This window comes from Homalodisca vitripennis, chromosome 8 (assembly GCF_021130785.1).
Source record: "Homalodisca vitripennis isolate AUS2020 chromosome 8, UT_GWSS_2.1, whole genome shotgun sequence".
NCBI lineage: Eukaryota > Metazoa > Arthropoda > Insecta > Hemiptera > Cicadellidae > Homalodisca > Homalodisca vitripennis.
The window spans coordinates 47,231,052-47,246,180 of NC_060214.1; the positions used below are offsets into that span (position 1 = coordinate 47,231,052).

A 15,129-nucleotide genomic window follows, 5' to 3' on the forward strand; every position below is an offset into this window, starting at 1 on the left:
GTGTCACTCTTTTAGTTCCGCAACACTATTCAAGAAAAAAAAATAGATTATTTACTCCGAAAATATATGGTATCTTCCTGCAGCAGTAAAGGACTGTGCCAGTTCAAATTCTTCTAAAACTGAATTAAAGAACGTTTTATTAGTAAATGTGTTTTACTTACTGAATTATTATTATTATTATTTATTTATTCACGGTAACACCATTAGTACATAGAAAAAAACAATAAGATATTCTTATATTCAACAATTAGCTAATAAAAATGATCCACATTATAAATTATTAACAATGCCAAAATAAATTGCTACAACATAACAATAACATATAAAATAGATTATATAGAAAATAACAATAATAGCATAGCAACAATAATAAATAGTAACAGTAATTATACGATCAAATATACATCCATCTGCAACTTACACATATACTACATAGGAATAATTTATTACTATAAAAGGGGAAAAAAAGAATCAAATGTATGCATGTAGAAAAGAGTAGAGGAAAAAATAGAAAGAAATAAATATATACACATATTACTATGAGCCAGGTGTCAATGTCTACAACAAAAGAAAATGTTTTTTCAGGTGCATAACGCTATCACTGAAAAAGTCATGCTGGGAGGAGACGAGGTTTCCAAGTCTGTGAAGTTTCGGGATAGTGCTGTGAAGTACATAATTGGTTGAGTAGACACGACGGCAGAAAGTGTGAAGGGACCTGGTCTGATGAGGCACTCGGAAGTCGATCCGCCTGAGCAGTTCTGGACAATTCACGTCTCCGTTAATTAGTTTATGGAAAAAAAACCACATCCAAAAGTTGTCTACGCTTCACAATCGAGTTCAAACCCAAGGAAATCCCCAAATCCTCCAATGGCACAGTTCTGCATTCAAATCCACATCTGACTCCAACCACCCGCAAGAAGCGATCCTGGACACTTTGGAGCTGCTGGATATGACCAACCTCATAGGGCGACCAGACAACGCTGCCATATTCAAGCACTGACCTCACCAGAGCAGTAAAGATAAACTTCATAGCTGCAACACTCAGTCCGCTTCTTGAAGTTCTGATCAGAAATCCCAGATTACGAGAGGCTTTAGTGGTGATGGCATCAATGTGGGATTCAGGGCCAAGACTGTGGGAGATTACGATTCCAAGGTCTCTAATAGAAGTTTTACGAATGAGAGCAGAGTTATTGAGTATGTAATCAAACAGTATAGGAGCGGAGGAACGGTGAAAGGTGATGACTGCGCATTTAGCAATGTTCATCTTAAGATTGTTCTGCACACACCAATCATCCCATCCAAGAAGGCAACGTTGAAGTTTTACTGAAACTGAATGTGATTTTGAGCACTACTCAATGGAATAGTGAGTTTATTTTTATAAATATACTCTCTAGAATTTTCAAATTGAATAATTTTATATTGAAATAAGAAAATATATATGACATGTCTCAAAGATGAAGTAATATCAAATTAAAGCCCAATTTGGCCAAGTTTGGTGGTCTATAAGTTGCGCAGTGGATAATATCTTTTTATTATTTTAAACTGAAAGGAACGTTGAACCAGTGAATTTATTTTAATGGCATTCAGTACAGAAACTACTCTTACAACTGATCATGAACGGTTTATTTTCAACCAAACCTCTTTTTACGTTTGAGATATCTAAAATGCGGTTAAAGCTTTCAGCACCAATCTAAGTGGAAACCACAATTAATATTATTGTTTGGTCTCTACAATATGCTTTTAATAAGTTCATGTCAAATTATTTTATCAAATAGCTTTAGGTCTTCACAAACTTTACGTTTGTGATAGTTATAGATAATTCTCTTATTATCCCTCTATTGAGTAGTAACGTTTACTGCTTAAACAGTTTTTTAAGTAAGTGTGTACTGTTTATAGTATATTATCACACCCCTTGCTTCAATTCAGACCAGACATGTAGTTGGATGTCCTTCAACCTCTTAGTCGCATCAGCACTAATGTAACTGGTTCGGAGAATATATCTATCCGGCTAGTTCAAAGGCCTGTTTATCTATTCTTCCATCAGTTAACTTCATTTTCAACGAATCCCTGCGAACTGGTACACTGGGAGTTTTCTTAATCCATCTTCTAAACAAGATCCCATAACCAGCTTAACCATATGATTACAGACACATTAGCATTATGCCTGCATTGTCTATGGATCTTGAACGAATAGTGCATTGCCAAATATTGCAGCTTTTTTAATCACAAGGTATGCTCAACACTCTCAGTCTGGATTTAGACAATAATACAGTACTGAAACTGCGTTACAGATCCGGCCTACCATGCATCATCTACAATGCACTGCTCTAATCATGTTAGAATTTTCAAAGGCTCACTCACATTATATTGATTGAAAAATTAATTTTTTTTAGATTTTCTGCTGAGGTTCTTTCGTGGATGAAGTCTTATCTGAGTGTAAGACAGCAGTGTGTTTTGGTTGATGGAAACAAATCTGCAGACACCTGTCACATGTGGTATGCCTTAAGGATCAAATATTGGTTCCTTCCCGTTTATATTTGGTACATTCCTTGTACCAGTAAAATTGGTACTTCTTGGAAAATAGCTTTATATGGGCCTTAATTTTAGCTGAATAGAACTAAAGTGTACGTATCGCTTTCTTGGACAATCTCAGTCATTCACTGTGGTTATGTTAATTTCTATCTTAATAGATATACTCATTTAAATAAATGCTAAGTTTCATATAATCAAGGATTATTTTTAAAATATTTTTGCAGTTATCCAACAACAAAGGGTAAGGTGAAATTAAAAAATTAAATAATTTAAGAATTGCCTATAATTCTAAATCCTACCTGCTATGCTAAAGAATAGTATAGGTACCTTTAATCAATATAGAAAGTGTTAATGCCACCTGAATAAATTCAACAGGAAATATTTCTAGTAGTACAAAGTTATACCAGATAGCAAAATGTTGACAACAGATTCCAAAAATTACAACTTGGTTTAAAAGATTAAAACCAATTACTGTAGTGAAACATGCAATGAACGAGTTATTGGTTACCCACAGCGGAATAAAGAGGTTAGACCTCTTGGTGGGAGCCACAGCCACTATCCCATACTGTACAGTACCACACCGAACCAAACACTAGTGTTTACCACTGGGGTTTTTGAAAAAAAAAAAAAAAACGCATTTAAAGGAGAAACCGTGTTAATTTATTAATTGAAAACTGGTAATTGAAAATGATTACTCCTGCTTATATTCTAATGTAAATTCAATTGAAAAATGCCTATTTCTTACACCTGCCAATCTTTTGCTTAATTTATATTTTAAGCACGCGGAAAGGGAATTCACTATGTTACAGTGCATAAAGTATACGACAAATAATTATCCAGATTAAGATTCCATAAAATACAAAGTTATCACACACATTCTCTAAACCTGAAGTTCAACGTGTAAGAGCTTAGAGCGAACGCTAGTATTCTTGAATCATCGTATGGGTTTAGGACCTGATGGTGTCCCTCCATGTATATTACGTTTATTATACTCTATACCGTATTGCTGCTGCTTAACTTAGGGATCTTAAAGGGTTTGTGGATGAAGGGCTGATAGTTGACACCTAATGTCCATATATTTTGTGCCTATTTATAAATCTCACGGCAAACTTTATATTCGACATTCCAGACCAGTATTTATCTGATCTACACTATATGAAATATAAAAAATTATTGATCTTGCTGAGCAAAGATTTAAAAAAACATTTTCTTTTAAAAAGAACGGTATAACTTTATGGATAGTGGATCTGCTAATATTGCCATGCCTTCCACACCAGAGGGCGTACTCTTACAGTAACATTTGGAGTAGCAATATCTCGACTCTTTATATCAGCCAGTTCTGGAGCCCCACAAGTATCTCACCTGGGACATGTTTTCATTTAATATTTTCATGAATAACACTGTGGTTGATAACGATGTAGGAATAACGATTTTTGCTGACAACTTCTTTATGTATACTGTTGTAAGACACAGTATCATTACTAAGACTATAAAAAACTGGAAACTTATTAATTATTTGTAAATTAAAAATGTTGAGTTCATAACATTTGCTCTTATATGATTTGTTACTATTGATGAAAATTTAGGTGGTTGCTTTACATTCATAGCTTTAAGCAATATGGCTGTAACACTATTGTTAATAAACTTTTTTCATTTCCTGAAGAGTCTTCCTCGTTCTACAATCTCCATTATCTTTACTCTTCCTCTTAAATTTTGGTACTATCATCTCGCCTTTGCAATGTAAAATACAATATTGTTACTAACCCCCCTCCACCATAGGTGGAATGTTGAGAGAACGTTCCATAGGGATGGTGAGAGGAAGTGGGTGGGGTTCCGAGAGAGGTGACACTTTGGCTAACTATTTACCTTGTGCCGTAATGTACTTATTTTTAGATCATCTCTTTAATCCCTTCTAAATTATCGATATACTAGAATCATGTATTTTAGCGTGCGTAGCCGAAATCCGTGGGCTCTTATACAATCACTTTAATATTTAATTTCATCGTTATATTTTAAATTCAGAACAATTTGAGTAACTCAGAATTTTTACTGGTTTCATAATTAGTAACCACAATGACGGAGGCATTAGAGCCGTCCTTAAAAATGTGAGGCCAACGATTACCGTGGGGAGGGAAATTTTTTTTTAAAACAGGAACTATTTATAATAATACAAAGAAAACAAAATGTTGAGTCTGATGAGAGATTTCAAACATTTTAACTTAGTTTAAAATGGTTAAAACCGATTATTATAGTAAAACTTGTAGTAAAAGAGTCAGTGGTTACCCAAAGAGGTTAGATTAGACCATAAGTGCCCGGAAAATGGCCGGAAGAGGGAGGAAGTGTCGGGTCAGCCACAGTCAGTCCGCACATACTGTACCACACCGAACCAAACCTTAGTGTTTACCAGTGGGTTTGAAAACCCTCTATCTAAAGGAGGTTATTATTAAAGTAATTCAAGATAAAATAGTTACTCACAAATCACTTATAGAAACTTTTAGGATTTATAATGCATTCTATTTATCCACACAATAAACTAAGTGATACAGTAATTTTGAAAAGTATTTCATATGTGGAGGCTGTTACTATCTATTACATATACATATTTTTAATTTTAATATTTGTTTATTTATATCTTCCTATTTCTTATTGAATATATATATATATATATATAATTTCAATAAACATTGAATCACAAAAAGTATATATATATATATATATATATATATATATATATATATATATATATATAATCTGTATAGAGTACAACGCATTAGATTTGGATCAGATATCTTGAAATTAAAAACTCTTGTACAACATATATGGCCCTTAAATCGTGTGATAGAGAATTAAATAAAGAGTGACTCAGGCTCAGAGGACTAGTAATTAACTTCAGACTAAATAATGCGGTTTGGAGGACATGCGAAATGCGCCAGTCGGGAGCAACAAACAACTGTGCCTCTCAAATGTGACATGTTTGTTGCTCCGGGCTTGTGCAAAGTACCATTAAAGTGTTTGTACTCGCTTATGCGTTGACAGACTCATTGGAAAAGTACTGTTAGATTTTTTAACATTTTAAAAACTATTTGGCATTGTACCAAATTTGATTTAAAACAGCTTGCTGCCTCTCAACTGGTAAAATGTTTGTTTCTCCGGGCTTGTGCAAGCATACCTCTAAAGTGATCGTGGTTGCTTATGCGTTGACGGATTTTTCCGGGAAAAGTACCGTTACAATGTTCATCTAAATTATTAAATAGATGGTATCTTGTAAACTTGTTATAATTGCAGATTTCTGTTGTTGTTTATTACCTTTAAAAGATTTTAACAGGCTCTATTTTGTTAATATGAAAGAAAAATACACGATTATTTATTTCAGATTTCTTCTTATTTGTCGTAACGTGGATGCAAAGATAGGTTTCTTTAGCTTAATATTTCTACATATAGTATTGTTATATAAGAAATACGTAATGGCGGCTAGTGGCTAAACCACACATTTCTCGACACATATAAATGGAAAATAAAAAAAATCATCATTACTATTAGTCACAAAAGTTTTTGATACATTGTATGAATTTAATTTCTTATAATTATGTAAAAAGCGGGAGGTACACAGTTTCTCCTAGTGCCAACAACTCTAGGAACAGTATGTGGGCGTGCGTGTGTTGTCACGATGGTCTAAATATACCGATCAAAGCTTCCAGATTTGAAAACTGCTTTTGTCCATAATTTTAAACAAAGACTCTGCAGAATAATTTAGTTATTCGAACACTGTAAGTTCAGAAAAGTGCAAAGTATTTTAGGAAATTGGAGCTACTATTTAAGCTTTTTGGTCATTAATGAGACTTCCCAAATGCGAAGTTTTTAGTAACACGATGAGGTCAACTTTACTCGAAGTGTGCCGCAAAGAAAATTTTTATAAACAATCACCAAGTTGTTGAAATTAAGAAGTCTGGACATCCGATGAGGCGCTTACTGGTGAACTCTAAGGATAAGCTTAGCGTCTGGCAGATTAAGCTGATTTTATGTGAGTCAAACAGATAATACATAAAGCTCCCATTAGCCGGTATATATTCATGATCTGAAATTAACCGCTAAAGTCTATAATGCACTCACTGCCTTGTAGAAAAATTTGAAGAGAGTGAAAAGTATCTTCGCAATACTTTCATAATATATGAGGTTAAAAAGCTACCACATAGTCATGCAAGAATCGCTTTAAAAAAATAGGTATTATACTCCAGGAGTTGAGAGACCGGTATACTTGATTACGGTTTGAATGATTCATTATAACGTTATATAACCTTGAGAGTCACTGAAGTAAGTCTAACAGAAATAAAAATGTATATTAAAATCTCGATGTTGTGTCGGAAAACGATAGAGAATAAAGACATAAAAGTTTTAAAAAATTAAAACGCCTAACTTTGTATTTTAATGTGAGGTTTACTGTGATTTAGTGATTAAGTGATAGGTTACACGTACCAAAGATATTGGTATAGATAATCCCAAAATACAAGACACCAGTCTACAGCACTCTAACCGTCCCGACCACCCACGAGACAGATGAAGTCCTTACAGCACTTCCTACTACTACTACTGACAGCACTTGCCATGCCTCTTTTGGCCACCTTTGCCAGCACATCAACCCCCAACATAGGAGAACCCAATAAGCCTCTAGTACAAATCTTCACAGGAGCGTACTTTACTCCAATGCCTCAGACACTACCTTATATCAGTTCCATACCTATCATATACAAAATTCCTTTCAACACACAGCAAAATTTACCTAAAAACGAACCCTCTTTAAATTTCTGCCCTAAAAACCTCAACAACTCCCAAACCTATTGCAAGATACAGAACAACCTTTCCACATTACAAACCCTCATACATCAACAAATGGTAGCAGAACACCTCCCATTCATCCAAAGACAGCAACCAGATAGAAACAGAAGATCGCTCACGTTCGTCGGAGATTTCTTCGAATGGTGTTGTGACATTGCGACATAACACCAAATACATGACTTGGCAGACAACAAGGAAGATGTCTACACAGCATTCTCAACACAACAACACTACCTACTCTCCGAGCTACCTGCGCATTCACCTGCTTTGTTCACAATCTACAAAGACAACACCACTTCCAGCTAAAACACGACGACAAAAACATAGTAAACAACATGGAACTCATTTTGTACATTTTATTAGCCTGGACTTCTATAATAACACTACTTCTTTTTATAGCCCTCTACTTCATCCACATTAATAACATCAAAATAAAAATTTCTGAAGCCTACAGTACATGAACGTGACTACCCAATGGATAACCTTAATTAGACTATAAGTACGATTCGTAGGTAGAATCGTCATTAAGCCAGGGGAATGTAAGACATATGTATTATTAGTAAAATAAAATTCATAGAATAGATGTACAGATAGTTGCTGGAAAGGAAGCCTCGTATTGCAATTCGAGACAAACATCCTCCGGATGTAAGTAGATACGCACATCCGCCCAGACGCCGATGGTGAACAAACAGGAAATGCTTATTTGTAAAAACCGTGCGACAATGTAAGGGACAGCCATGCTGATATGGAAAATTGTTACTCACCAATTATGATGGAGAGATTTGGCAGAGGCGTGGTCAATGAGCTGGCGGGAGAAGAACATCAAAACTGAAGAACAAGGAGGAGAGAAAGGAAGTCGAGGACGGGAATTCGTAAAGTGAAGTTCGGGAGTGTTTGTGTTCGTGTGCGGAAAAATATCTCTAGGCGTAATAAGTGTGATGTGAAATAAAATGTAAGTAATTTTAAGAACTTAGTATATTTTAGGGTTCATTAATCATTTTCAATTCCATATCTATTTAAATGTTCACAATTTCGAAAATGTAAATTTATGTAAATGTTTAGCTATTTTAAAGAAAGTTTATCATGTTAGTCCATGAACTCATTATTATTGCAACACTACAAAATTACTAGTAAATGTTATAATGAATTAAATTTAAAATAAATTGTAATGAATAATTTAATATCAAACATGTTTTCAAAGTATTAAGGTATTAAGGTTTGTGTTTAATATGTCGATTGACGCAATCAATTAATCAATTTAATGAAATGTTGTCACAAATAAATGTGTTGGTTCATTTGAGGGTATTTGTACTGCCAATCTAACCTATTATTAAATCCTCTCACAGCAACCCTTGCTCATAGTATGTCACAAACTTAATCTTAAACTAAACCGAACTTAAAAACCTTACATGCGGTGGTGAATCGCTAGACTTCTGTAACTGTGGCCAATAATGGCTGTAATCTGGAAGCTCTGTGATCATCCTTGACTCAGGAGCTTGTTACCGGGCTTTAGGCTTGGCTGACAAAGTTAACTACCTTTAGTCACTTAGTCCCACTATAATTCACTAGAGAAGAAATAAATAGAAAAATTAACGCTTTTTATACTATAGCAGATTTCCTATAATTCGGCATCCATTTGTCCGGAACGTCCGATGGTCCGGCACCAATACGCACGTACTCAACTAATTTTCTGTATTATCGGCGAAAACATACGTATACCTTAATTGTGGTTCGGGAATGCATTAGGTAGCCCTAGTGTACTTGAAAATGTTCTGGGAGCTTCGCGTTTCCTCCAGTGAGGTCGATGGTACTTTCAGACTAGTTTTGTATTGTAAATTCCAGTTCGCCATGTTCACGTGTAATAGTGCGTTGCTCCGCTTTTCCAAAACATATTTAGTTGTGATTTAACTCAGTAGAGTGTTGTAGTTAAAGGCTAATTATGTAACATTGATTTCATAGTTCATACCCTGCAGGTGTAAACTAACTTTGAAGCTAAAAGTGAATTTGAGAGAAAGGTGAACCTGATTGTAAAACCATAAAGTAAGAAATACTACTATTGGTCAAAATCGAACACGTCACTCTCAGCATGAAACACAAGCTAGAGATCATCAAAAGTTTGGAGAAAGGTAAGAATAGAACAGCTTTAATGACAGAATGTATGTCAATAAAAAACAAAAACATGAGCTTATACGTTTTGCTTCATAAGTCCTTAGCAACTGACAAAATGTATTCTAAGCAAACTTTAAAGACATCAAAGCAGGAACAATTGGAAAGTGTACTTTACAATGGTTTAACGTAAAATGAGCTGAAAGAAAGCCTACACGGGCCCTATTATTATTTAAAAATCTGAAACATTTAAAGAAGATTCGAACGCTGCAAATGGTGACTGCAGATTTTCAGAAGGTTGGCTGAGAAACTTTTAATTTCGACATGGAATTTATATATCTGAAGGAGCAAACGTTGACTCAGTAAAACATTATATTGACGAGTTTACAAAAATTAGTGAAACCTTACCAGCTGATTGATCCATTTTACAACGCTGATGAAACAGGCATCATTTGGGCAAGGGACAGTTAAAAAATGAATTTGTCAGGAGATAGAGAAGCTGTCCTTGTTTTGGACAACTGCAAAGCCTATCCGCCTATAGCCTAGTTGGTTTATAGCAACATACAAGCACATTTTCTCCTACCTAATGTTACCTCCTTGACATAATGTAACTGAATTAAAAAAAATGTATTATTACGGATGCTGTTTATGCTATGCTATTGTACTCTCATGGTATGAAGTTAAACAAGTGCTTTTACAAAGGTGCTGGTGAAATTTTAAAAACTAAGAGCAATTTGCGAAGAAAACCTAAAAAATTTTGAAGAAGAAAATTTGGTCATATTGAATCAATTGATAGATATATATTACCAAAAAGCAATTTGTAGATTGGGTTGAGATAGATAAAATTAATATATTGAGGAAGAACTTACAGATGGAGCAAATATTCGAAGTACGGTTAAAGATTCAACCTGTGACTATTGAAGAGCTTGAGTTAGACGATGAACAAATAAAAGAAAAGGAACAAATGAGGTGGGTTGAAGCGGTAAATGCATTAAACAAGTTTATAACGTTTGCTGAAGGAAACTCACGTTATATCTGTTCAGAAATCATTCATTTGAATATTTTGAGAAGTGCATTATCTTAAAGATAAATAATTTTGAAAACATAATAGTGATATTTTGATGAGATTTAAATGTACAAAGTACAGTAGATCATAACTAAATTCTAATATACTGTCTTTTATATCAATTAGAAGTTTAATGTAGCCAGAAACCCTCCAAGAATGCTAGTATAGGGGCTTGTATGATATGTAGCTATGTATTTGAAATGTTCATTGTTGTACCTAAGAAAATAGTTGCATAGTTGTTTTTAATAACAACATTATATATTTAAACTGGTCTCAGAAGATGTGTTAAATTTTAAAATTGTGAATATTAAATTTTGCTTTTTACTAAAATATTAACTTAACCTTATAACCTTATTAACCTTATAATTACTTAAAACATAAATTATGTAAAAACGGATTGTAATACTATTTTTTTAAATGAACGACAAGGACCAATAACAGGCTTTTAAAAATATAAATTAATTTTAACAATCTCAATGATAAAACATAAGTACAGCGGGTGCAACATAAAATAACAATAAATGCAAGGTATTTTAGCAAGATTTTAATCCAGAATGTTTATTTTTATTTCAGTTATTATAAACCCATAAGTTCATTTTAGAATATAATGACAATAAAATAGAAGTAATTATTTAGGAAATACTGTAGTAGATTGTGTGAAAACTATTGTGACCAAATTGTAGGAACTAGTAGTATACACTATAATAATAAAAAATGTATAAATATTTATTATTACTTTAAAATTTAGAAGTCAGTGATCATTGTAAGATAGGAAATTTAATAAATATTACAAAAACATTTATTAAACTAATAGAAAATATAAACGTTTTTATGTTATAAAAATCTTTAAAAATAAAACTTTTTGTGATAATAACACGCATAGTGTAACCAAATATGTTCGTGTGAAACATATTAAACTACCCACAGTAAATAAAAGATTTACTGAATTTTATCTGTAGTGTATACATCATACATGTTTCAATTAAATTCCATTACCGGTACCATAAAAATACTTTCAAGGATTGTTAAAGATTTTATGGAGAACTTTTATTGAGAATTATTTGGCTTAATTTGTAACTTTAAATTAATTGTTTAAATAGTTTACTTTGTTTGCTACTTAAAGTGTGTTTGAAGTATTTATTGCTGATAGAATTGTGTTAGTTTATTATTATAGTCCCTACAAATGGTGTTGTCAAGTAATTTGAGACCACTTTCAATAAGTAATTTACTCATTCGGGTAGCCTACTGATAATACTAATTAACTAAGCGTATTTAGTAAGTACTTTATGGTTACAAGGGAGGTACTACACTTCACGTCACGAATGACAACAAGAAGCCTCTTCATTCATCATATTACCTCGATTCTTATACATACAGAACAAGAGAAACAAGTTAATGCTAATGTTATTTCAGTAACAATACAGAGAAACTAAAATAATAGTTCCTTTCTAAATACAACCCCAGAGGTAGAAATGATCCAACTAACCGGGAACAGTGTTTACTGGAACAACTAAAACCTTGCTAATCCTGATCCACAAGGCAACATACCAAGTTTTAGGACGTGTAGATCTTAATGTAATGTGTCTTACATATCTAAGTACTTACCAGCTTTTAGTAGTTAAGATAATTCAGTACGGTTCACAAAATAAAACACTAAATAAGATTAACTTGATTAAGGGTAATGAATATGAGCTGATATAATTACGTTTTTTATATCCGTATCTCAAAAAATGTTTAATACCAACTGAACAGTAAAAAATCATTTGAAAAACTGACTTAATTTAAATTTAAATTATGCCAAATGTAATTATTGACCATGCTATTTGTGTAGTAGTTATATTATAGCAAAAAATAAAAAACATTGAACCAAGTTTTGTCGTATTCATCTGCTGTAAAAAGTAATTGAAGTAAGTATAAAAAGTGCTTCACAGTTGTATAATAAAACATTTCATTGTGCCATAATGAAGTGCTGTATCTGTGAACACTCTTGACAGCAATCGCCGATCGCAATACCCGATATTGGCGCATCGAGAAGGTCCAATATTGTAACTTTACAGAAACTCCAACTAACTTTGATGTAAAAACATGGTTAAATACTAGTTAGTGTCTCGACCAAGAGATAAATGAGCCTGATAATGAACAAGTGTCTTCGAATCTGTTCATGACAAAGTTACATATCTAATCAAAGTTCAGAATTTATTAATAAGTTGACCGATTACTCCCTGTTTCTGAACACGGATAATTTTAGTTTATTTTGGACAGTAAGATGATAAAAATCCTCATTGTTCTTCGTCCTTAAATAATCTTTGCGTTGCTTCCGGGTTGACAGGACAATCAGGAGGGGTAACGTTGGAGTAAGAATATCCTCCTGTCAATATTCCATGAGGGTGGATAACAGGCACTGACTTAGTTATGTAACCTCGAAGTAGGTGAAGCTTACCATCTGTTTCATAGAATCTTTGAGTGAGAGTGGGTAGGAAGACCGGAGGGAATGTTTAGGCTTAAAAAAAAATAAAATTAAAGAAGCCACACCCACTCTAACAGCCATCCTCCACTGTAAATCACCATATCATATGGCGCAGTGAAGCAGACACAAACGTTATCGTGAGATAACCAAATCAAGCAATACCGAGCGTGGTTGCTGTTTGTATGGGTGACCGCTGAACAATCCTGACCTTGCAAGCAGCTCGCCTGCCCGGCCATTATTGGTAGTTCGGAAATCACCTTAAGTCATTGATCCCTAGGTCAGGTGATAGAGGGGGATCCTTAGCCCTAACTTCACTTGGTAAAATAAGTTATTACTTTATCACCTTAACATTTACGAATAGTGATGTGCCGCTTCAGTATATCCATAGCGTTTTCGAGATTTAGGTGAAACATCGGTTTCTGCTGTATCCAGTATAGGTTCTACTTGCAAGTGTAAATCGTTCTGAAATATAATATTTTGGTTTTGAAATATTAAACTCAGGCTTTCTAGTTTAATCTAAAGTCCAATAATAAATCGTGTTAAAATTGCTTAAAACGGTCCTTTGTTTTAAAAAAACACCACTCTCTGTCGAGGATACTAAATTTTGGAAAGTATGTACGACATTTCTCTCTCAAAAATAATTTATAAAATACAATGCCAAACATAAACTGGTGCGGTAATATTAAAGAAAACTCTAAGTTTACATATTTATCAATTCTAGATATAGAAAAAAAATCATTTTTCATTCTTCCATATTTAAATATATTAAATGTGGAAGAATGAAAAATGTCTTTTCTATTAAAACCTACTCACTTCCACCAAGAATACAAAGCAAACAATTTCTAGAAAATCAATTAAAAGTAATGCTTTAAAATATTGTGTTTCTTTAATTATATAAAAACCTCTTAAATTTTATCCAAAGGCTGGTGTAGTTTTCTTTTTATTGATAAACTTTCATATTTATAATGTTTATTACATATTTACTTGATGCTGTACATGCTGTTATTATCATTGTTTTTGCATCAAAATTTGTGTAAAAATCCTACTGAGTCTCAGACAGGATTATCCAAAAGACGGGACTGTTCAGGGTGAAGTAATCTAAAGGCTTAGAGAGACAACACGACCGGGACCTATCCAGGAGACTTATCCAGAACTTATCCGGGACTTAAATAACACAACTTTTTATGTTGTTTACAACAGATTACGCGTGAAAGGATCTAGTATGCTATTACATTTGTAACAAATATATACAGAGTATTTATAAACGAGTGTCACAAACTTCTGTGGCTGACAGTACACATAACTTTAAACATAAATATTATATACACATAGGTCGATATATGCCTAGTTTGCCTCTAGCAGCTATTTGGTATCTTTTATAGAAAAATATTATCTCTAGAACTAGTAAAGCTACAGATACTACCCTTTGTACATACGTAGTAATCAAAAACTAAATTGAAAAATAATGGTGTAATTTGCTGTAATATTACAAAATTGATGACAGTTGAAGTAATTATATAAAACGCCAAATATTTAGGACTTGTATACAAATTCAAACGGTATCTTGTGCGACGAAATCCATCAACGCATAAGCGAGCACGAGTACACTGTATGTATGCTTGCACTGTATGTATGCTTGCACGAGACAGGAGCAACAGTGATTGTATCAGTTGAAAGGTATCAGCTGTTTTGCATCAGTTTTAACAAAATGACAATATGTTAAAACTGAATGCCTTTCTAAATAGTTTTTATAACAATTACAACGGTACTTTTATCAACGAAACACGTCAACGCATAAGTGAGAACGACCACTTTAATTGTACGCTTGCACAAGTCGGGGACAGCAAACATGGCACAGTTGAGAGGTATCAGCTACTTGTCGCTCTTTTAATTTTTTTTTAGTTTTTTGGGTTTTGTCCTGATCCCAAAACTTATCTAATTAAGTTACATAACAAAACTCAAACCCTGTGTAGTCTTATATTTACTCCTTTTGCATTTTTATTCTCATTGTGAAAATCATTACATTTTTGGAACTCTGGAAAATACATTTACGATTAAAAACATGAAACATTTAATGTTATTCCTAAATTTAACCTACACATCTTCAATGCTACGACAAACTTTG

The 15,129-nt window shown here is 33.3% G+C and overlaps 1 protein-coding gene across 1 annotated transcript; it reads right to left on the minus strand.

The window, feature by feature from the left end:
* Positions 1-787: 787 nt before the first annotated feature.
* LOC124368146 lies at positions 788-1,264 on the minus strand. Its single transcript, XM_046825422.1, has one exon. It carries the CDS (start codon positions 1,262-1,264, stop codon positions 788-790), a length of 477 nt encoding a protein of 158 aa, XP_046681378.1.
* Positions 1,265-15,129: the final 13,865 nt, after the last annotated feature.